At 41.5% G+C, this 25277-nt stretch overlaps 1 protein-coding gene across 3 annotated transcripts in view; it reads right to left on the bottom strand.

The window, feature by feature from the left end:
* The window catches only part of LOC125934933 (microtubule-associated serine/threonine-protein kinase 4-like), a 290235-nt gene that overhangs the window by 139160 nt on the left and 125798 nt on the right, over positions 1–25277 (bottom strand). For all 3 annotated transcript variants that reach the window (XM_049648569.1, XM_049648567.1, XM_049648568.1), the window contains exon 2: positions 6203–6356. In XM_049648569.1, the coding sequence (XP_049504526.1) occupies positions 6203–6356 (154 nt within the window). The remainder of the gene's footprint in view (positions 1–6202; positions 6357–25277) is intronic.

Below are 25277 nucleotides of genomic sequence, written 5' to 3'. Positions count from 1 at the left end.
TTGCCATTGACTCTTGTGTAGCTGTACAAATAGGCAACGGCCCAGAAGGACCATGCTAGTCCCCTCACCTTCTCCCAAGAGCAGCACTAGGCTGGCATTTGGCTGTGACCATGTGACATAATCTTGACAGAAAGAATGTGAATGGACAAGAAGATGTGTCTCTTCTAGGCTGGGACTTTTAAGAAGACGGAAAGCTTTCTCCTTTTTTTTTCTTACTTCTATCATCCAGAAGCAAAGTATATTAAGGCCATAGGGAAGAACAAAACCAGAAGACAGAAGGAGCGTGGGTCCCTGACTCAGCATGAGGAAGACAGCTGCCTGCTAACCAAAAACATGTACATGAGTAGGAAATAAATAAGCATTGTGATAAGTCACTGATAGGTTTTGGTTTGCTTGTTATGGCATTCTAACATACATCGTCATTGTATACGCATTCTTTGGATGAAATTATGAACATAAAAAATCTAGGGCATCAAGGAGAACTTTTAGGAGCAATATTTGCTAAATACCAAGGCTACCCATAAAAAATGAGGTCTTATTTTATGTAAATTTACTTTAATCTGAATTCTTGGTCTCACCCAGTAAGCTAAGGAGGGCTCTAGGATGGAAAACCCATTAACCTCTACACAGCACTAAAACACAATGGCCACCAGGTTAATTTTAAAGAAAAGAAAAAAAAAAGCTTTTTTTAGGATAGGGTTGTTTGTTTTTCTTTTCCATCTTGAAGTAAAATTCACTCTGAAATGCTTTTAAAAAATTTTTCAGATGTTATTCCAAACTGATTTCCATAGTCCAAGAAAGAAAAATGTCTCAATATTTTCCCCAAGATAGAACACCACGATGCTGTTACAAATTCTAGTTTATACTATCTACAAAGTTGGTTTATTATTATTAGATGCAACTTGCAAACATATATAGATTCCTTTGTTTTACACTCCAAACAAGCCAGTAAGTTTTGAAAAACACAACTTTCCTCATAAGGAAAAGAATCCTGCCTTTTCTGACCATTAGGGCTCCAATATGTATCATAGTTGTGAAATTCAGGACCTGGATTGAGGACACTGCTTCGCATATCAAGAAGCCAGGGCTCAAGATCCTGAGGTTCTGTTCTTCATTGTTCAGCTCCCTTGCTGTGAACTGTCAGGTACATTACCACATACTTATGCCTAGACTTAAGGGTCTGTATAATGATTAGAATAACACTCCTCTTACTCATCAGGGGGTTCCCAAAGCTCAGTGTTTACATGATGCTTCTGGTTGCCTACTTAGCAAGTTGCAGGCCATAAAGAGAGAAGATAGCTTTAGCCTCCAAAATAAAATTAAAAAAAAAAAAAAATCAGGCAGAGTTGAATACTGTCAACTCTGTGTTTGTTGTTTAAAAGCTAGCCTTGGAAAAAGAAAAAGTACTGATAGTTTGTCTACATTTGTCTACATTAAACAGATATCACTGTAATAATTAAAAAATAGGTAAAGGCAAAAGAAAAATAAAGAGAGAGAGAGAGGCTAATTATGACAAATGGAATTATTGGTCCCAATTCTTTGCTACCCTGCATTAGTGTTATATATCTGCATCTTGGCCTAGATACCACATGGGTAGAACATGTTTCTACCCCTTAACTCTGGGCTTGACCATGTGACTTGCTTTGGCCAATACAAAATTAGAAGACATGATGTCCCCAGAGGCTTGAAGCATACCTGAGCTGGTAGATATGCACTCTCATGCTCCTGTCTTTTACCAGAATATGATGCCTTGCCTAGCTGCTGGTCCAAGAAAGAAGACAGACACATTGTGCAAATCTGGACTCAAATAGCATCCTAGACCCAATCCTAGCAGAGCCCAGACAAAATGATCCAAAACCCAGCTGACCTGCAACCACGTAAATAAGAAATACTTGTCTGCCAATGAAAGTTTGTAGTTATACAATATTGTCACCAACTGATAAACCACTTAATGCCTCAGGAAATCTCAGTGGCAAAACATGTCTCATGGATAGAACTGCAGGGTGTAAAAGAACGCCATAACATCCTTCATGTGCCCATTTTTAAAGGGAACCCAGTCAACAATCATCCCAGGAACTGTCTTCCTCCCCCTTGTTATATATACAATTATTTCCTTACATTTATAGCAAGACCTAGGAAGCAATCAAGGCCATGAGACCACTGAACAATGGGATTTCATATTAAAAACATATTGGGAGACTATGTCAATGCTACAACATATTCTTTTACTATACGATATTTAATGTTTACAATTACTTTCCATTTTATGTGTATACTGTAATACATTTAGCCAATATCTTTTGCCAGGTAGTTAGATGATAAGCAATTTTAATTCTAATAAATGATGCTGATCTAAATATCACTATTGTTATTTCTCTGCACCCATTCACAACTATTTCCTTGTGATGAAATGGGAGACATAGAATGGCTGGGTTGACAAATGTTTAATTGTTTAATTATTAATTGTATAGTTTTAATTTACTTTTGCAATTAAGGGACCAGGATCCCTATAGATTGAGTCAGCCCTGGATTCCAAATGAGCAAAGATTTTCCCCCCTAGCATTCACTCCAATTAACCCTGCTGGAGTTTACTAGAAACCTACGGGTACCTACTGCATTACGAACAGTGTGGTATTTACAAGAATGGACTTCGGAGCCACAACACTCAGGCTCAAATCTTGGCTCTGCTGTTTGTGAACACCATGATCTTGTGCAATTCAGTCAAACTATTTGTTCCTCAGTTTTTTCATCTGTAACATGGGGATAAGACTGCCCCTCATAGGGGGATAAAGATGTTTAAGAAAAAATTAAGGCAATAAATATAATTCCCTAAAAACAATGCATGCTACATAGCAAGCTCTCAAGGTTAGCTCTCATTATTATTAGTGACAACTAGATGAAAACATCATAGATCTTCCCCTCAAAAAGCAGAGTTCAATGAAACTTATCAAGGATAACTGAGTGGCAAAAATTTTAAGCTATAAGCCTTAAAACAAAGCTAAGCAATATGAAGATGGCTGGTCTTGGTGTTACAAAATATATCAGGTACAGATTTCTGATGGCAAAAACAGTCACTTTGACTTAATTAAGTTTAGCAACAAGTATATCCCAAGGTAAGATCACATGTGATAATTCACAGGTGCCTAATGCTAGTAGAAACTCTTTCTTCAAGATCAGAAATGATGTTTTCTTTCTACTGCAACCCAATACTGGCACAGTGCCTGAGACAGATAGAAACTCAATGGATAAAGGTCCAAGCTGATGTTCAGAAGCCCAAGTTCCCCACCAAGTGCAAACACCCAAATTCAATCCATGCTGCACATAATATTCATAGCCACCCATGGCGGGGCTAAGGGCTTGGCATAAATTCTTTCATTAAATCCTTAGCTAAGCTATTTAGAGGACCAATTAGAATGTTTTCTTCATATTCTAATCAAACTTACAAGAAACTGTTTTTAAAAACTGACATTCATGAGATTCTTTTAAGCGCTCTCTCTCTCTCTCTCTCTCTCTCTCAGGCTAATAAACATTTTTGAAAATTACATAACCTGAAATTTAATCATATAGAAGTATATATAAAAATGTAAAGGTGTATATAAAAAAATTAAACAGGGGTGCCTGGGTGGCTCAGTCGGTTAAGTGGCCAACTTTGGCTCAGGTTATGATCTCACGGTTTGTGAGTTCGAGCCCCGCGTCGGGCTCTGTGCTGACAGCTCAGAGCCTGGAGCCTGTTTCAGATTCTGTGTCTCCCTCTCTCTGACCCTCCCCCATTCATGCTCTGTCTCTCTGTCTCAAAAATAAATAAAAACGTTAAAAAAATAAAATAAAATAAAATAAAATAAAATAAAATAAAATAAACTGTATATATAGCACGCTAAGTTTTTAAGAGTAGGATTGCTAGAGCTATTGAGATTATGAAATGGGAATCAACTTCAGATTTTTTTTTAAGCTGTAGGCCAAATTTCATGACTCAGGTCATTTATCTGCATCAAGAGCTATACCTCTGCATTGTTTTAAAGCTTTAAGTGTACTCCTCTAGCAAAAATTGGAGAGAATCATTACTGCCCCTCCTTTTGGTCAAAAATAGTATAACCAAAGTAAGTAAATTTCCTAAGTGAAATGAGTAAGGAAAGGGATGAGTCTTTTAACCATTAAGATTTAATTTCTCCACTTACAAAAAAGGGTTGGACTAAACAATGTTTAGGATCTCCCGCTTAAAAAAGCAAATGGTCTCAATCTGTAAAGGAAAGCAAAGAAAAATATCCTCACAAGCGTTCAAAGAATATCAGTATAACTCAAGTATGAACATTTGCCTAAACTTAGTGAAGTGAAGCAGTCTTTGGTGAATTTCGTCCCCTTGGCCTGAGGTCAATTTCACCCTGCAGTATGCCACAATGGGTCAAATGTTCTAAAGTCTACTGAGCCTATGACAGAATCCTTGCTGTTACCAGAAATTTATCTCTCAGAAGTCAAAATCCAGGATTCTCCAAAAAATGTGAATAACTCAACTTACTTTTCAGACCATTTAGGAACTGGCAGAGAAAACTTGCCATACACAGAGAAAACTCTGCTTTGGGACTTAATAATCCGTTTCTTGGGCCCCTGGGTGGCTCAGTCGCTTAAGTGCCCAATTTTTTATTTCAGCACAGGTCATGATCTCACGGTTTGTGAGACTGAGCCCTACATCGGGCTCTGTGCTGACAGTGTGGAGCCTGCTTGGGATTCTCTCTCTCCCTCTTGCTCTGGCCCTCCTCCACATGTGCATGCTCTCTCTCAAAAACAAACATATAAAGAATAATAAAATAAAAACCAGTTTGTCCAAAGATATTTATATTCACAGAAAAAGGCACTCAGAAAGAAAAAGAAATAACCTTCAGTGATTTAAAGTTGAATAATATGAAAAATTTATATGGTGAGTTACTTCAAAGCACTTTAAATTATCTTAGGCTGGCTATGTTTCAAGTCAATACAAGTGATTTGTGTTTTCTCTGTATTTGAAAAATTTTTAAATTAAATTTAACAACATGATTGAAAAATGGGTGAGAAGGAAAATAAAAGGATGAAAGCTGTGAAGACATTTCACAAATGATAAACGAACGTCCAATAAGCACATGCAAAGATGTTCAACACCACTTAAGTCATCAAGAACATACAAAATAAATCCCTGATGTGATATGACTATCTATCCATTAAAATGGCTAAAATCAAAAAACAACTCAATACCTGGCAACACCACAAGCTGGCAAGAATACAGAGCAATTAGATTGCTCATCTGCCGCTGGTGGGAATGTAAAACGGTACAATTTTGGAAACAGTTTGGCAGTTCCTAATAAAGTTCAATATACACTACTGATGCATGCACCAACACAGATGAATCTTAAAAACATACTGAGCAAAAGAAGCCTGACACAAAAGAACATGTACGTTTGATTCTATTAATGTTAAATTCTCGAGGTAAATCGAATCTGCAGTGAGGAAAAGCAGATCGCTGGTCGCCTGGGACCAAGAAATGAGGGAGGAGAGCAGGAAAGACAAAAACAGGGCACAGGAAAGGTTTTATATCTCAACTGTGGTGGTAGCTACGCTGGTGTATAAAATTTGCCGAATTGGGGCACCTGGGTGGCTTAATCAGTCAAGTCTTGATTTTGGCTGAGGCCATAATCTCACAGTTGGTGAGATCAAGCCCCACATGGTGCTCTGTGTTGACAGCGAAGAGACCTGCAGAGGTCTCCCTCTCTCTCTCTCTGCCCCTCCCCTGCTCTCTCTCTCAAAATACATAAACATTTAAAAAAGTAAATAAATTTGCCAAAATCTGTACACACACCTGCTTTAACAGGTCCCTTCTGTTGTATGTCAACTTTCTCAGTAAAATCCTCAATTTCAGAACACGTGCCCTCCTTAAGACCCATCACCCACTTAGCTTGTTAGGATGAGGACTGGTATAAATTAGTGATGAACCCCTGAATTCTATGCCTGACACCAGGAAGGAGTACACTGTTTGTTACCTAAGTGGAATTTAAATAAAAATTTGAAACAATAAAATTCTCAATTTTACTGCTCTCTGGATTGCATCAGATTTCACCAAAGGGTCTGCAGAGGGCCAGGCCCATTCCAAAGCAGGCCAATTTTCACACCACCTGGGAGGACGCGCCAGTGTGTCAAGGCAATTCCTCCTCTTGTGCGTCCGTCATTCAGGACTCACCTGTGAGAGCTCCTCCCAGGCTTCCCCGCCGCAGCTCTCGCCCGTCCTCACTCAGCTGTCTTTTAAACTTCAGTGACTTTGCAGGACCAGAAGTCACATCCGGGGTGCTACATTTCCGAAACGGCATGGGCGGAGGTGATAGTATGTGGTCAAGCTGTAGAGACAAACACAGGGGCATCACAGGCTGAGGACACTCTCAACACCCACCAGCCCCCTTGCTTATCCTTCTCCAAATCCCTCTCTCCCAAGCCTGTTCCTAATGTGGTTACTTTAGAGAATTCAGGGTTTCACTATTGTGTCCTACATCTGGAGCACATTCTGGCATACCGCAAAATCTCAACAGCAGTGACGTTTAAAGTGCGGGTCCCAACAAATTAGTGGGTCATGAAACCAAATTTAGTAGATCTAACCAGGATTTGTTTAAATGTAGCAGAAGTTGTTAGAGTCCAACAAAGGAAAAGCACAGTTTCATGAATCGCCTGATTAAGTTATACTTGTGTGTGTGTGTGTGTGTGTCCTTACTCACTGTGTAAGGTATATGTCTTTCCGTGGGCCATGATGTCTCTAAAAAATGAGTAGTATTGTTCTATAGAGAATCAATAGATCACTTCTTTAGTAGTTCACAAAAGAAAATCCACAGGCTTCTGGTGCTCACAGATACATGCAGGGAAGGGAAATTTCTAAGCACCGCATCGCTTAATGCAAATCAATACATCCCTATATCACTTTATAGCCTTTTAAAAGAAAACCTGTCACAAGAATCAGAGAAACTAAAATCACTTCAAGAGACAGCTTTCTACAAAAGAATCCCTTGTGTCACAACACTTATTTCAAGATCTGTCCTCCTTTTCTAAGAAAACCTTTCAAACCTGAATAGGGCCACATCTTCTAAAATGTTCACCTTCAGAGTATATATGCAATATATATATACATATACATATATATATATAGATGGTTACTGAGGACAAAAATACTCATTTGCATATACATCTATCCAGATGGTTATTAAGAACAAGAAAGAAGTACATAAGGTATTCGTGGAAATTCCAAATGCCACAGAAAAAAACTTTGTAGAAATTTAAATTCAGACAAGACTTCAGTAGCGCTGCTCAAATCTGAGCATTTTTAGGGATGCTTCACTGAGATTTGCTTTGCTTTGTGTTCATGGGTAGAGAAACAGCTATCTGGTTATATCTGTCTGAATTTTTGCAGATTAGCACTATCATGGATCTATTTTGCCTACGTGGTGCAGCATACTCAAAACGATGGCACAAAAAGAAATTTAACCCTGCCTATGAGTAACTCCTCCCAAGCGCAGTGGGGTAGAACAGACCTTACTGGCTTAGCTCTTACAAGATGTGTACTCCCCCAAGCTCACTGTATTCATTAGTAACACCCAACATCTGGGCTTCAAGCACTTGTCAGTAAGTAACCACCTCAAACTCAATACTGGTCAATTTCTTACTGTATTTCATGGCCACTTAGTATTATTGTGAGAGGTCCTCGAAAAACTAGCAGTGCCTCCACTCCAGGATCAAACCAGATCAGTAGGGAAAAGATCCCAGACTGTACTTTTGGAAGCTATTTGTTGAGTCTACTGTTCATTACAAAAGCATCCTACTTAGGACAGCCTCTAAGAAGGAATTGTATCGAATTTTAGATACTCTGGCCTCAAACCTTATGGACACAAAATTGGAGCAAGAGAACCCTGGACAGCGACACATCAGCTACTGGAAAACGCAGAAAGCAATCAGTGGTTCAAATGTGGTCTGATCATTATACAATGTAGAAGTTATTTTTGCCTCCTTCATGGCTCCATTTTATGCCTTTACTCTGTTTTTTTTTTCTTTTTTCTTTTTTCTTGGCAATGACAGTGAGCACCCGTATTCCCTTCACCACCTTTTGCCATACTATCTTTGCTCTCTCTTCTTCTGTCTTCTCCCACACCCACACAGTGGAGAGTTGCACACATTATGGATCTTCACCCCCCCAAAACTTCAATATGCCTCTTCTGAGAACAAGGACATTCTCTTCAATTCTCCTACCCTGTATTACAGGTATCCTTTTAAGTGTCTCAAGTCTTTCGTTATCACCTTGAATTATAAATAGTAGGGAAAATATAAAATAAGATTCTACCATGTGGACTCAATACTAGGAATTTGCTTCTGCCTTAAAAGGAAAGCTTGCAGCCACAAGGTGGCAATGTGTCACAGACATTCAACACAACGTTCCCCAATAGCCAGCTACTGGATCCCGTAAATGCATCCAGAACCCCTGAGAGTATCTGAGTGACTTAGAGTCCATTCCACTTAGTTATTTTCTCCCAATTACTAGTGGCAGCTGCATAAAATACAAATATTTACTGTTTAAGGGTTCATCAACTTCTGCTACTTCTTTTTCACCTGAAGTTAAATTTTTCAGCTTGCAAAATTACAATTACTCTCTCTGGGGAAGAGTGTTATATCACAAGTTAACAGAGGGTGGAAAAATAAGAAGGAAGATAATTCCTAAGTAAGAATTATGTGATTTCCTTACATATTTCCAAACAAAGCCCTAGAAGATGAAACAAATGCAGGCGAGGAAGGAAATCAAGAAAAAAGTAAAAGAAAACAAAAAAGAAAATCTATTTCATCACATATATAGCCATGAGCTATTAGTCCATAACCCGGCATTTCTAATCAGAACCGCAACCTCAAGAGGGGAGTATTATTTTAAATCTGGGAAAATGGAGTCAGTGAACTGTGAGGGCTGTCAACGTTTCAAACACAGTCTAAGGAGAAAAACCTGTAAGCGTAGCACCATGTTCCAGGATCCCATTTCCTTCTTCACATCAAATCACAATCCCAACAGGGCTCTCTCTAAATAGATCATTTTTCCAAATTTGCTGGCTTGTCAGGGGCTCAATGTTCTTTCTACAATTAGTCAAAGCTTCTCAAAATGGTCCACTGCAGCCCTGCGATTTCTTTTTCATTTTTTTGTCCTGATTCAAACACTCATACTCCAATGGAAAATATTTCATCACACCCTAGAGCTTATGGTAGACATCAAACTTATCACTTCAGACACAGCCTTTTAAAGGATTCCTGTTTAATGTTTTCCAACTTTTCCAAACTCCCCACGTCTTTATACTACAGGAAGCTCAGCTAACGACAGAGCTGGTCTTTAAACCAAACAATGAAGCCTGAACTTATCATGCCTGCTTCACAGACTTCTAATTTTTGTCACCAAGCAGACAATGCATTCCTATCAAGAGATAGCCCTCTTCCCTTGTCACATACTTACCTAGTCACTGCTAGCCACAAACTAGCCTGCAAAGACACATTCTCCAGAAATACAACCTTACCTCATTCACCAATAGCAAATATTGATTTGTGGTGGATCCCATTTGCTCAAAACTTCCAAGTTTAGTTTTCTCATCCTCCTGCAGTTCCAAGGACCACAAAATAGTTTGAAGAGGTCCGGTGGCATATCATGAAATGTCGAAGTCAGACAGATAGGGACCAAACACACCACATACATGTCAACAACTTCTGTTGCTAGCAGTCTATCACAGGAAGCATGGAAGCATCTTAGAGAACAAAGGGTGTACAGAAACTATAATACAACTACTAGAAGTCTGATGCACATTTAGTGCAAAGTTTCCAAAATTCTCAGTCCTATTGAGAAGCTTATCACCAGAACTCCGCATCTGTGTTTTTTGAGTTTATCACTTCCATTCACTGTTGGCTGTTTACAATGCTCAGGCTGAGAAAAAGAGAAGAACCCATCACTGTCACAATATGGCTTCTACCATCAGTGAAAATGAATTAAAAGTACAGGTAGGAGCGCCTGAGTGGTTCAGATGCTTAGGCATCCAACTCTTGATTTCAGCTCAGGTCATGATCTCCCAGTTGGTGGAATCGATTCCCGAGTAGGGCTCTATGCTGACAGCATAGAGCCTGCTTGGGATTGTCTCTCTCCCTCTCTCTCTCTCTGCCCCTCCTCCACTCATGCTCTCTCTCTCTCTCTCTCTCAAAAAATAAATTGAATGAATGAATAAATGAATGAATGAATGAATGAATGAATGAAAATACAGGTAAAGGCAAATTACCAAGGAATCTTGATCTTATTTTTAGTGTCTCTGCCATCCCCACCACCACCATCTCCAAACACGGACCATGGGTTTATTCTTCTATGGCTACAGCCCCCAGGAGTACCGTCCTCTCTTTCTAAAAGGGCATATCCAAACTTTCAATGAACATTCAACTTGCAGCCTTCTTAACTATTTTCTCCAACCTCCCCTCCAGATACACTCACACTCGAGCACACAAGTTCTCTAATTCACAGTTTCTACACCATCACAGTGATCATATGGACATAAACCCGTTTTTCCATTTTCAGGAAATTGCAAGTCCTTTTATCTAGCTAGTCAAGTCACAAACCTTACAATTATTCTGAACTTCTATGTTCACTCCATATCCAATTCCTCTAAACTAGCCTCCAAAATACACATATGCAGAATCCAATCACTTCCCCATTCCTACTGCTACCAAGCTTATCCCTGCCATCCAGACCTGTTTCCATCCTTGTCTCAGCACAGCAGCCAGCGACCATCTAAAACATAAGCCAGATGCTCCACATCGTCTGCTGGGGTCCTCCGGCCTCCCCTTCCCCTCACCCAGAGCAAAACCCAAAGTCCTGGCAATGCCCTACGGGTCCTTCCACCTCTACTCACAAGTCTCTGATCCCACCTGCTATTTCACTTGCTCCACCTTGGCCTGTTACTGCACCTCGGTGCTCCAGGCATCTTCCCACCCAGACCCTTACCTTGAGCATGGCCTCTGCTTGAGACTCACTCCAGATATTAGCTATCATGCTCTGCCCCCCCCCCCCCATCAAACTCCCACCCTCCAGGTCTCTATTCAATAGTCAGTCTTCCATGGGGGGTTCTCCAACTGCTTTGTGTAAAACAGCATGCCCACTGCTTCGTTCCCTTCTTTATGTTTCTTTTTAGCATCTCTCACCCCATGTTAGATCTTCTATATTTGTTTTCCTTCTCCCACTAGATCCTAAGTTGCATGAAATTACATACTAGTCTGTCCCATTTGTCCACTGCTCTACATAAAAGGCACCATGTAAACATTGGTTGAAAGAACAAATGAATGGCAATCTCTGGTATTTCATTTAAAATATAACCAAAAAACAAAGACCACGTACAATTAACAGTTTTTACTGTTGGACAAAGCTGAATAAGATTACATTAAATGTTACTCAAGGTGAAAATGCTAACTGCAGTCCACAGCATTTTGACAAAATTGAATGTTTCATGTATGAAAAAGACCCTGAGGTTATAGCAAACGTCACCTTTTTAAAGAATCTTTCTATATACAAACTAATATGCTAATTTTTTTTTTAACACGCTGCCTCTGAAGGTGATTTCTAAATAATGAATTATGCGGCCTCTTAACTATATCCTAACGAGCATATTCAGTTGTGTCTATCAATCCAAGCCTTTCCCTACACTCTCTTCTCTTTGCTGTAATTCCCCATTCATTCCCAAGATGTGGGACATGCATTTTAAAGACCCATCCAGAATGCATGTGCCCTAAGGCCAAAGTTCATTAGTTCACCTGGATCATCAATGTCACTTGCATACACAATGAGGCTCACCAGTAGTCTTTTTTATGCTAAAAAAAAAAAAAAAAAGAAAGCACAGGAAAGAAAAAAGAGTAAGAGACTGACTAGTAACATGGGGTTATGAAGACCAGGTTCAGTTATTCTGTTTCTTGATATTAAATATTCTAAGAAACTTAAGGTATGAAATGAATAATTAACTAATTGCATAGACTATGCTTATAATCTTAATTACCTGTTCTACTGCCTCCATCCAAAAAGGAATCAAATGAGCAACCCGAACTGACTGTACTTCACAGGGTTTTATTTACTTTTAAACCAAAACCTATAAACAACATTTTAAAATTTGACAGAATAGAGTTCTATCTTTAAGACAGTCATTACCAGATTCATACTAATTTCGCAGTAGTTAGAAAAGTCAACGCTTACCATCCTAATTAAGACAATTAACTATTTCTATGCTCGTTTCCTCACCCACAAAACGTTAGTAGTAATACTATCTCCTGTGGTTGTTGTGGAGATTAAAAGAATTCCTATACGCACTTAAAACATGCACAGAACATAGTAAGTGTAGAATAAATGTTAGCTGCGCTGGTTATTGAAATTGCCATAGAGGAAGTCACCTCATTCGCAAACATCTCTGCATGTGTACTTCATCACAAATGGTTTGCAAGGAAATTAAACGGATTACGATTTTACTGAGTTGTCTTACTTTTCTTTATGGCTCAGAGGAGAACTTGGCTTGTACTGCTTTACAATTATTTCCAGCTGTGGTTCTCAAGCTATAGGGTGTTCAGCGTGCATGAGGCACAGCTGTATGGAAGGAGCCTAACCCAAATCTGAACTCTCAAGGGCAGCATCACAGTGCCATGCCTTGGCCAAACTACTTGACTCCTCTCTCAAGTATGAGCCTAAGAGGTGGGGAGGATACAGGTGGATGATGAATGAAAAGGGCTTAACACAGTGCTTGGCACGTTAAAGCACTCATTAACTAAGAATGCTGCCCATAACTGTCACCGTAGCTCAGCTCAAGTTCCGCTTTCTCTCAGCTTGTTGACTGGTAAAGCATACGGCTTTCACCTGACCCTTCTGAATGGCACCTCTGAATTCTTACCTCTATTCTACACTATTCAAATCCAGAAGAAACATTTCACAGGCTCACCACCGCATGAAGAATATGCAACCTTCCTTTCCCCAGCATCTTAAAATCTAACTACACAGACTGAGTCAGATACTGACTGAGCTACCATCTTGGACCACGCTGCAGGGGGGCCCATTTATTTTGCTGACTCTCATTGTGGACTGTGCCACCCAGAATGCATGTTTCCATTTAATGATACTGTAAGAAACAGCCATGGAAGTTCTGCATGTATCAACAAGTGAGGAAGGACCTCTATTAGTGCCCTCCGTGTCAAGAATCCTCTTAATGAAACAATTCTGTTAAGCAGTTATGTGCCAAGTTTGCCTCTGGGCGCGACAGCAGACAAAACTCCCTGCCTACCAGAAGCTTCTTTCTGGTTGGTGAGATAGAAACCTGGAGAAAAGCTGTTAGGTTCTCTGCAGTACTATCAAGTGTGCTTCTGCTGGCTTATAGTCTGCTTGTACCCTGGAAACCCCACACAATTCATTACAGTTCTCTCATTCAACAGCCAGAAATCACAGGGCAAAGCCTGGGCAGCCCATCACGACCAACTGTGGTAGGTCCAATCTCCATCAAGACTTCATGGGCCCGGTTGCTGCACAAACTTCACTCTGGATTCCACTTTACCCTCTGCTGCGGACCGTTTGTGTTCCCCCCAAATTCATATGTTGAACACTAACCCCTGTGTGATGGTGTTTGGGGGCAGGACCACTGGGAAGTGATTAGGTCACGAAAGTGGAGTCATCTTGCATAGCATTAGCCCATTATACACGAGATCTCACAGAGCTCTCTTGCTTCCTCAACCAAGTGACGACAGAGCTAGAACTTCTATAAACAAGGAAGCAAACCCTCATCAGACACCACATCTGCCAGGGGCTTGCTCTTGGGCTCAGCAGCCTCCAAGAGGATACAGGTGGATGAGAAATAAACTCTGAGAAATAAACGGTTGCTTATAAGCCAACCAGTGTATGGTACGCTGTTGCAGTAGGTGGGATGGACTGAAACATCCTCTTTAGCAGTGTTTTCCAGGTGGCGGTGATTGTGCCACCAAGGGGCACATTTGGCTATGTCTCATTTTAGCTTCTCTCAACTTAAAAGGAGTAGAGGATGTCACTGATAGCTACTAGCTGGAGAGCACAGGTGCTACTGAGCACAGGACAAGGTACAGAAGAGCCCCCAGCTGGAAAGAATTATCCAGCATAAAATGTCAATCACGTTGCCGTTAAAAAATGCTGTCATATCCGCGCTTTTCATGTGTGCATCTTTACCTGTGTTTTAAGTTATTCATCTTGCTGAGTGATGTATTATTTCAGGTCATCTTAAAACCTTGTAAGAACAAGAAAAGGGACAGAGGCAGAGCACAGATGGAATCGTAGCAAAAAGTGATCATGTCAACAAGTTTGTTAAGCAAATAATTTTCCCAGCCACTCTCATTTACCCAACCTAGTTCGCTGTTTACTGCAATTCAGTTTCTCAAGTGAACACCATGTTTTGAAAAATAATACATCAATCGAACATATTTAAACTGGGAGATGTACTAGATACCAGTATCATTTTCCATCTTCAGTTTTTAATTAATTCTTTGAATCACAAACTTCAATTAGCAAAATAGAAAGTGTTTCAGAAACAACCTAAAATACATTATTAGATCAAACTACAATGGCATTCACCTAAACAGAGCGCACCACTGGCTTCATCTCTTATGAGAATTGATTTTCTTTCTTCTCTTCTGAGAGAAATATGTAAATTAGCACTTTGATAGCACTATCCCACTTTTGTCTGTCAACTCAACTTCAAGAAAGTCAATTCCTTTGCTTATGAACATCTCTAAACACACACACACACACACGCCTCACCAGCAATATTATCAGTCCCAAGGACAGAGCACCACACAGCAGGCATTGAACTGTGATGTTTACATTAAGCAATAAATTCAATAGCCCACAGAGGTAAAAAAAAAAAAAATCTAATTTTATGTTAGTTTTTTTAAACGGAGCACTTTGCAAACTTCAGTTTAGGAACCATGACATTGGGGAAAGCACAGGGAATATACTGATTTGACTTTGCATATGTATCACCTGTTTTCCTGTCACTTTAATATTCTCGATGCTTCTCTGACCTTTATTTAGGGATCTGCTCTATGCCTGAAACTGTTTACTTATCTAAAGTCATTAAATTCCCCTGGTAGCATCATGTCTCCATCAGCGACGTAACTCAAGATTCACACCACAATTAACAAAGCAGGAAGAGAATACACTCCTCAACTCTCAACTATCCACCATTTCAAGTCAGAGGGGAGGGGCACCTGGCTGGCTCAGTTGGTGGAGCAGGTGACTCTTGATCCCAGGGATGTAAGTTCAAGCCCCATGTTGGGTATGGAGATTACTTAAAAATAAAATCCTAAAAAACAATCAAGTCAGAGGGAAAATTCTCACGACTCCACGAAATTTTACATTATGTGCCTACTTTCCCCTCTGGCAGAGGCAGTAGACCTCCAAGGAGGTACTATTATTATTCCCATTTTACCAATGAGGAAATATATTCAGTAAGATTAGCCCCTCCACACTAATCAACTTCTCAGGCAGTACACAAAAGCAATCAAGCCCAAGATTTCTGACTCCAAAGCCCAAGTTTCTTCCACTGTTCCTAACAGCCTCACAGAGAGGGGCACACAGAGCAAAGCACACGAAGCCCCAGAAAGTAAAGGTTAATTTCCTCTTCCATCTCTGATCCAAGAAGACTCCCTAGAGAAGAATAGATCTTAGGCTTTGATGTCAACCAATCTGAATGGTCTAGTTCTATCCTAATTGGCAGTCTACAAAAGAAGTTTCCAGGGCTTCCGCAGCTGAAATTCTTGAGTCAGAGTTATAGAATCACAAAATATTAGCAGTAGAATGGACCTAAAAATCACCTGTAGTCTAATTTTCTGCTTTTTGCAAGACTGAGGCCCTGACAAATCAAGCCAACCACCCAGGTTTACAAAGATAGATTGTGTATGAATGCAGACCAGAACCCAAATTTCCAGACCTACAACCTATTGCCTATGACAGCCTACCTATCACACTCTTACGTACTTTGCCTCCTGCAACCTGATATTCACCATCCTAATTGATTTGTATGATTTTCTATGGCTTTTTATTCATACGTGCTCTATTAACCCAAGATTGTTTTAAATATGTTTTTTTTTTTAACGTTTATTTATTTTTGAGACAGAGAGAGACAGAGCATGAACGGGGGAGGGTCAGAGAGAGGGAGACACAGAATCTGAAACAGGCTCCAGGCTCCGAGCTGTCAGCACAGAGCCAGATGCAGGGCTTGAACTCACGGACCGTGAGATCATGACCTGAGCCGAAGTCGGCCGCTTAACCGACTGAGCCACCCAGGCGCCCCTAAATATATGTTTTAACCAAATGTCTACTATGGACTAGGCACTGGGCTAAGGACTGAAAAACCGAGAACAGAATGGACAGTTGCCTTCCTTAGGGCACTTCTACCCAAGTGTAGGAGGCAGACACAAAAACCCAACCATCAAAAAACATGACCAGTACAAGGATGGACTGGGTATTAGGGACTACAAGTGGCTTTGAACAGAGCTATGGTTGGGCACCTAATTTATTTCTTTTCTGTGTTGGTTGAAAATGCTGTTACCACTTCTTGCCTGAAATGTGGCGGGGTGGGGGGAGGGCGTGACTTGTATATACTCGCACAGACTATGGTCTTCTCAGATACTCAGATGCCAGTCCAGATGCAGCACAGAGTGGTATGTAAACACTTGCTAATTTTGTTTTTGGGTCGGGACTTTTCAAACTCAACCAACTTGTCCTCAGGTTCACCACCTGCACCACACAGCATGACTAGAACTTTTCTGGTCCTCATCATCTATCCTTCCTGAGGCACAAACTGCCCACCATGGGCCAGATGCTGTAGGAATAGCGCAGGGCATCACTTCCTACTTCCTGAGAGGATCAACAGAGGAGAGGAAGAAGACAGCAGTTTGAGGCAAGCCCACAGCCAGGAGGACATTCAGCCATGTGGCCACGTAAGGGAGATCCAATTATAATTTCATCTATAAAATAAGGATAATTCTATCTCCCTCACAGCATTTCTGTGGATTAAGTTAACATATCGATATGGAAAGCTCCTGGCAAGAGAAGACATGCAAATGTTTCTTCTCTTCCCCCTTCCTTCTCTTAACCTGGTTCATTTTCTGAGGACCATAAAAAGGTTATCAAGCACTAGAACTTCTTTTCAAGTAACATCTATTAAGGCTAAAAATAAACTTTATACAAGTTTCCGGGGTGGGGGTGGGGGGGAGGACTTCAAAATGCGCTCTCCTTGTAAAATAATGTTTAAGCTCTTTACCTGAACAAACATATAAATTAATATTCATTTCATGTTTTCTCATTAAGAAGAAAAACGGGATGTTTGAGCAAGTCTACGTGGATAGCAGCAGCAAACCAAACTCTGACCCAAGCGGCAAAAATAAATATTGTTAAGAAAAGTATTCCCAAGAATCATGAGTCATGAGTCCTCAGAAGTCAGGAGGCTTCCGTCACCTGGTTAGACAGAAACCATTTAGAAGGATGGAAGAACAGTCACTGAGAAACTGGAAAATAGAGACCTTGAAGGAGGGCTCTGGGGATGGGGGTGGTGAGGTCATGCTCACTATTTTTAGCAGCTTTATTTCTTCTTCAAGAGGGAAAAAAAATAACCCAGAAACATGAGGGAAATGGAGAAGAAAGAGAAAGAAAGGATGGAGGGAGAAAGGGAGGGAGAGGAAGCTGGAAAGAGGAGTAAGTGATGTGGCAAGAGCTCTGGGGAAGTCACTGCCCTGTCGGCCCCCACTCAGCAGGCTGAGTCTGCTTCTCAATAACTAGTCCCTGGCATGTGCCCTTGGAACTCAAGGTCTGGGGGCTGCCTTGTGCCCAGGGCTTCACTCTGACTGACTCTTGCCTCTGAAATGCAGGCTACTGGGGACCAGATCCCACTACGGCACTGGGTCTCAGGGCTTCCTGTCTGTGGCCTGATGAACTGCGACACTTTGGCCCTGCCTCTACTGGGAAGATTTAGGTTTTGCTTTGTAAGTTTAAATAATGGTGCCAATATCCCAGATTCCCTTTGTCCAGTTTACACCTTCATAGGGTTCAACCCCAAGCCGATGTCCACTACCTAAACTCCCCAGTCCTCAAGAGTCAGGCCAGGTATAACCTACCAGCCCCCCAGGGGAACAGGAACTGGAGTTCTCAAAGGAGAAGGAGAAAATGCCAGAGAAAGAGGTATAAAGGGATAAGGAAAGGGGTAGGAGATGCAACAAGAGACACAAGAAGGACAAAGGAGACAATTAACAGCTTGGTAGATACTGCAGAAAATGCATCATCTTACCTTTTCTTCCTTTTCTACTGTTCACGTGGGTCAGAAATCCTCTGATCACTCCGATCCTCTGATTACGGATCACACTGTCATCGGAAACTCTGACTGGCTGACCAACCATCCCTGGAACCTCCTAACATGTTTGTACCTACTCTTCAAAGAAGAATGGGAGTCCTCTGCTCTGATCCCCTCCTTGCTTCCCAGGAAGAAAACTCTTCTCCAGGTTACAAGAGCAAAAAACAAATCAGGAGATTCCCAGCAACTATACGAAATCGAGGAAAGAAAAGATGTTGCCTTTGGGTACAGGTTCACAACTCTGCTAAAGGAAGCATTCACCAGAAGCCACCATGTAATAAAAACAGACAAAAGAGAATTCCAAAAGAGGAATCCCTTGAGTTCTCAAAACAGTCCCGAAGGATTGGGTAGAGTTCCACTAATACAATCCACACAGCAACTAAGAAGGGCTGAAAAGGTCTGAGTTTCATCAGGTTTTGTTTTTTTTTTTTTTAACCTGGTCTGTAAACAATAATGCTAAAACTACTATTTTAAATATAGCTAATGTGAGCCAAAAAAAAAAAAAAAAAGGAAGCAATTCTCTCTTCCCATCGAAGAACAAAAACAAAACCAGGCAATACACAAGAACTTCTAGGAAGCTCCTGACAAGCTAGAGTGCCAAGCAGTCCCCACCTAGGAAAGCACGCACACACGGATATCTGACCATGTCTGAAATTGACTTGGCCAATGAACCCAGGAAGCAACTTCATAGTCAGCATCTGACCCAGCCTGGCTGCCACATCCCAGGTCTTTATTTCTCCACTCTTGCCAGAGACTCACAGGCGGAAGGGAGAAGGGCTCTGCATTGAACACACGTGGATCTAAAGACTGGAGTCAAGGACATGCAAGTTAAGGCAACTTTCATGTCTGGGTTTGAAATCTACCTGAGAACAGAGCAACCCCTCCACAGGTGGAGTCAGTGCCTCCTTTCAAAAAAATCTACAGTTCTCGTATCATCTTCTTTCATTAAGTTTCTACACATATGGGTAAAAGCATATGGGAAAAGCTGTACACTTACCTCACTGAAACTACACTGTTATGTATAAACCCTCATTCAAGTAACATCTTCTTTCACTGATATGTTTGTAAATGTACGTGTAGAAGCACGTGGGAATAGACCTATTCTTACCTCAGTGAAACTGCACAGCATATAATGCATGTTTCAGGTAACACCTCCTTTCATGAAGATGTGTTTGCAAATATATGTTAGAAGCAGGTGGGAATACCTGCACGTTTAACTTATCGAATCTATACTGTGAACAAACCTTCTTTAAAGTAACCTGTTCTTTCACGAAGATGAAACTTTGTAAAGTTACATGTACAAGCTTATGGGAATAGCTTCATGCCTAATACATGGAAAGTACACTGTATAAATTTTCAAAAAAAAGTCTACGGCTCTCATCGGTAGGTAAATTAGATTTCTTCTCCTTACACGGGGACTTTAAACAATGAATTCCTCCATGTAAGTGTTTATTGAAAGATTAACAAAAGCCAGCTGGCAACAAACGGAAGCAGAACTCTCACTTACAAGGCCACACCTACTGGACTCATCTGATCAGTGGAGCTCCCGTCCATGTGTACTGTCCCTGCTCCCAGGAGCCGGGCTGCACCTGCCCACCAGGGCTATGGGTTTGGTCTTCCCATTTCACATATTCCTCTAATGGCTGCAGTCACACCCTACTGCTGAGAGGACCCAACTCTCACCGAGCTCAAACCACCACAGCCCTCAAGGTCTGTCCCTGCCCTTCACTGTTCACTGCTATCCCAGGGATCAGCAAACTATATCCCACATGCCAAATAAAAGTGAACTGGACTACAGCCATGCTTCATTTACATACTGTCTGCATTCCACCTGGCACAGCAGAGTTGAACAGTCGCCACAGAAACCATGTGGCCCTCAAAACCTCAAACATTGGCTCTCTGGCCCTTGACCAAACAAGTTTGCCAGTGCCTCATTTCTTCCATAAATTTACCAAGCATTTACTATGTGCCAAGCACTGTTTGTGCCCTGTGGAGAGAACAGTAAGCAAAGCCAAGTCCCCTTCTTCAGGGGGGCTAGGGCTGTAAAGAAGCAGCAGCACGATATGGGACAGGATGTGGGACACTGCATCATGTGGGCAATGAAAGGAGGATGTCACTGAAAGGGGCCCATATGAACAGCAACCTGAGGGATGGAGAGGAGGGAGCCGCATCAGGGCCCTAAGTGAGAATGAGCTCAGCACATCTGAGTAAAAGCAAGAAAAGTGGCTGGACAAGGTCCCCTTTCCCTACAGTCCCCATCCACTCACCCTTCCTCCAGCTAGGCACAGCTCTTGCCACATGCCAGGGACCATGCTATCTGCTTTAAGCACAGATCTCATCTCACCTTTAAGACCACTTTCTGACATGGTCTTGTTTCCATCCCCATTTTACAGGTAAGGAAACTGAGGCTTAGGGAGCTTAAGTGACTTAGCCAAGCTATTGAGCTAGGGGCCAATGAAGACGGAGATCCATGGCTAGCTGTGAGACCCAAGGTCCTCCTATATTGTTTCCCATCCCACCTTTGTACAGACAGCATGGGCTCTAGCACCTAGGTACGGACCAGCAGCTTGACTTTCCTGCTGTAGCTGGCCCAGGCTGCGGGCCACCTGGATGGAGGCAAGAGGCTTCACTGAGCCTGCTTCCTTTTCCACTCTCTGTTTCTATAGTCCATGTTTTCACTGAACTTCCCTACCCCATCCACTCCTAATGCTATAAAAGCCTCCAAACAAATCCACTGACCCATGGAAGGCTGACAGAGGCAAGGAAATAGCTTGCAAAATAAGGAAGGAGAAAGGGAATTAGTATTTACAGACGGTCTCTACGTGCCAGGCACTAATGCACAAAGTGCTCACTTTATTTCTGGGAGATGATGCTTCATGAAAATATCAATGGAGAAAAATACAACTTCCACAATGCAGTTTTTGGCATTCCACAATGCAGGACCTGCTTAAGGAGTCTCCAGAACAGACAAAATAAAAATTTTAAATCAGCACATATTACTATACTGTGCTCCTCAGAATTCATCATCCAATGTCCTGAGACAAGATATACAGCAACTTCCTATTCTTTCCAACCTCAATTATGTTCTCAGACACTTCCACCTTGTTTTCTCTGCCTCCTTTAAGAATTTACATCAGGGGCGTCTGGGTGGCTTAGTCACTTAAGCATCCAACTCTTCATTTCAGCACAGGTCATGGTCTCACAGTTTGTGAGATCGAGCGCCGCTTTGGGCCCTGAGCTGACAGTGTCAAGCCTGCTTGGGATTGATTGATTGATTCATTCATTCATTCATTCATTCTCCCCCTCTCTCTCTCCCTCCCTCCCTCCCTCTCTGCCCCAGCTCCAAGCTCTCTCTCCCTCTCTCAAAAAATAAACATTTCTTAAAACAGAATTTACATCAGAATGTAATGCTTTACAATGCAATGCAATTTACAATGCTTTACAATTTACAATGCGGGTGATTAATCCTAAAGCAACCATCTCCCCAAACACACACTTGGACCCCAGAGGCCTGGAAGCAAGGAGTGGATTGCCCAAGCATTCCCAAAACAGATACGTGGATTGTGTAGGCTCCCATTGTAGCCCCTCAAGAGAGACTACTACTAAGAAACCTAGCAATCATTCACAACAAAGTTCCAAAGCGGCATGCACGAGACAGTGAGGAGGACTCCTCCATAAATGCTACCAACAAAAACCGCAATGGGAAGAATGGCCAAAGTAAGTGAAATTAACTCTCCTTGCTCAAAGGAAAACAATTACAAGATTGCTTCGCTAATTGTTTTATTTTAGCATTTACACAAGAAAATAATCCTATTCTTAGTTACTATGTCTGCTGCCCCTCTGAATCCTCATCTCTTATCTGCTCCCCCAAAACTGAGCAAAAGGCTTGACACAGTCAACCCATAGCATGTGTTACAGACATAAATGCCTACTTATACCTGAGGGTATTACTAGCTGTAAGTAACCTAAGGAGTTAAGAGATGCACTACTGGGGCACCTGGATGGCTCAGTCGGGTAAGCATCTGGCTTCGGCTCAGGTCATGATCTCACAGTTTGTGAGTTCGAGCCCCGCATCCGGCTCTGTGCTGACAGCTTGGAGCCTGAAGCCTGCTTCTGATTCTGTCTCCCTCTCTCTCTGCTCCTCCCCTGTTCACGCTGTGTCTCTCTCTCAAAAATAAATAAAAACATTTAAAAAATAAAAAATGTAAAAGAGATGCACTACTGACAGGCATCTGGTTAAGCTCCGACTCTTGATTTCAGCTCAGATCATGATCTCACAGTTGGTGGGTTCGAGCCCCACATCGGGCTCTGCACTGACAGTGCAGAGCCTGCTTGGGATTCTCCCTCCCTCTCTCTCTCTCTCCCTCCAAATAAACAAACTTAAAAAAAAAAAAAGACGCACTATTGAGAGGGAAGGGAAGGGAGGGTGAAGCAAGGTTAAAATCCCTCCATTCATGGAATAGGATAGGAGAATGAACTATGTGAAAAATGCCATGGAGCTGGGGTAGGAAGGGCCCAGGTATTCTGTATGCGCTGTTGCTCTTTCTTCCGGATATACCCCTCTCCCCTTGTCAGTCCAAGAATTCCTGTCCCAACAAGGATAGAAGTCAAGGAAAGTAAACAAAAATTGGCCTCAACTCCAAGAACAGGACACACATGTGGATAAACAGGTTGGCAGCAGACAGCAAAGACCAAATTACCTGGAAGGGAAAATAAACTTTACGTTGACGTTGCTTATAAATGATATTGCACCCAGAATGGGAAGCCATGCACCATTTCCTCATTTCCAAAATGACTAAGAATATAGGAAAATAACAGGAAAGTCAGCTCTCAGAATCATTTTTGAAAACTTAGAAATGACTTTATACGCATCACCCAGTGTACTTGACATTTTTTTACTTGATGATAAAGTATCTTTTATCACTGTAGCTAATTAAAATCAAGAGGTAAAAAAAAAAAAAGAAGAAGAAGAAGAAGAAGGAAAATGACAATGAAGATATCAATAATTCAAGACTTCAATGAGAGGGAAGCCATCTATACAAAACCTTCTCAGGATTCTTACATTACAGAATTTTATGTAGTGACAGTACCTCACTACAAAAATGTAATCATCAACAATGGCACATAATTAAGTTAGAAATAAAAGGTCAAAGAAGTTAGAGGAAAGGGAACTATCAAGAGCCCACAAAGATGACGCGGCTCCGAATGAGAAAGGCGTAAAAGTAGCTCAATATTTGCCACCATCAGAAAGTCAGAAGGCAGACCTGAGTCATGAGTCACAGCACCCTCAAGCTGACAGTGATGCTCCCACCCCCAGCAGTCTTGCCAATGACTGTACCCTGGCTGCAATCTCACTAATGACCCTGAGCCAGAAACGCCCAACTGGGGTGCTCCTGGATAACAAAGAAAGCTTTAGAATGCTAACTAACATCCTAATACTGTTGGGTCTGGCTTTGTGTTGTTCTGCTCTCTAAGCAATTGAATTTGGGGGATCACTTCTTACACAGCAAAAGGTAACTCAATGTCAAACATCCTCTGACCTAGGGGACTGTGTGTGTATGTGTGTGTGCGCGCGCATGCACGGGGACACACATGTACAAGTGCTGTAAGAATGATGTGTTCACAGTGACCTCATGGAACGAACTCCACACTGATTCAGCTGGCCCAAATGTAATTAAGAGGCCACAAGCATGTTTGACCAAATATAGCACTTCCTAGTTCCTACTCGTAGGTTTTCTTGTTTATGATATTTAAGAAGAGTACTTCCCTCTGTTGCTATCTGCATCTCTGCCAACCATCTTCCATGCATCACGTGTGAAAAACAGTTTCGTTACTTTCTCCCACCATCCATGACAGGCCCTTCACTGCAGCACAGCTCAGAAGCCTTGAAGAACAGCCAAGAAAGGAATGGACCACTGTTAACAGTACCTGACTGTAGGAATGTGGGAGGGCTACTTACATCTTTCTTTATTCACATTCAAGCTTTTTCCAAGAAAGACTTAAAGACTCTAGTAGAGTAACTCTCGCAGAGATTCATTCCCCTGACACTAACCCACTGCCAATTTCATAGCTGAGTAGTTATTGTTGCCTTTCTACCTCTGTTCAGAACTTACAATTGATTCTCTGGGTCATTTAATCTTTTATTCAACAATAATTCTGTGACTAGCCCGGAGTAGAGATACAGCTCCAGTTGTGTGCACGTGAGTTTACCAGCAGGCTGGGAAGCACACATAAGCCAAGACTCACACACACAAAAGAACAAAAACAGACAGGCATGGTTACAAAAGAACTCTCCATCTCCTGGCATTTTACATCTTCCGCCCCTTTCCTAGTTGGAGGGTATAAGTGATACTCGGGAGATATCATTAAACATTCCAAGGTCGAACTTCTGAGAAAAGGTTAAGACATAAGTCACACATCCTGGATAAGGACTGGAAAGGAAGGGACAATACAAAGGTGCTGAGGCTTGCACTGGAGTGTGCTTCAACAGAAAGCAAGCAGGGAAAATGGGAAAATCACCTTCTCCAGATCCCCCAATTCCCACTGCTGTCTCCTCCAGGACTAAATGTCCCGTGTCATCCTATCATGGAGACCATGGAAAGCTAAGGTCAGAAGCAGTGAAAAAATGAAGGTCATCATTGATTCTTCTGCCTTGATAAAGAGAAAAGGCAGTGTGTCTCCTATGAAAGACATGGTTTCCAATGGTATTCCACAAGGATTTATGGAGGGCTTCCTCTCTGTTAAGGTACTATGGAATGAGGCCTGGACTGAGTGATATCAGGATGAGCTGAACCTATTTGTGAATTCTATAAAAATTACAACTCCTCCCGCCAAATAAATACATAAACAATTCAATTTTTAAAATTTGGTCATAAT

This window comes from Panthera uncia, assembly GCF_023721935.1.
Source record: "Panthera uncia isolate 11264 chromosome A1 unlocalized genomic scaffold, Puncia_PCG_1.0 HiC_scaffold_17, whole genome shotgun sequence".
NCBI lineage: Eukaryota > Metazoa > Chordata > Mammalia > Carnivora > Felidae > Panthera > Panthera uncia.
The sequence above is the reverse complement of the archived record's forward strand: the minus strand, read 5'-3'. Positions and strand labels throughout refer to the sequence as shown.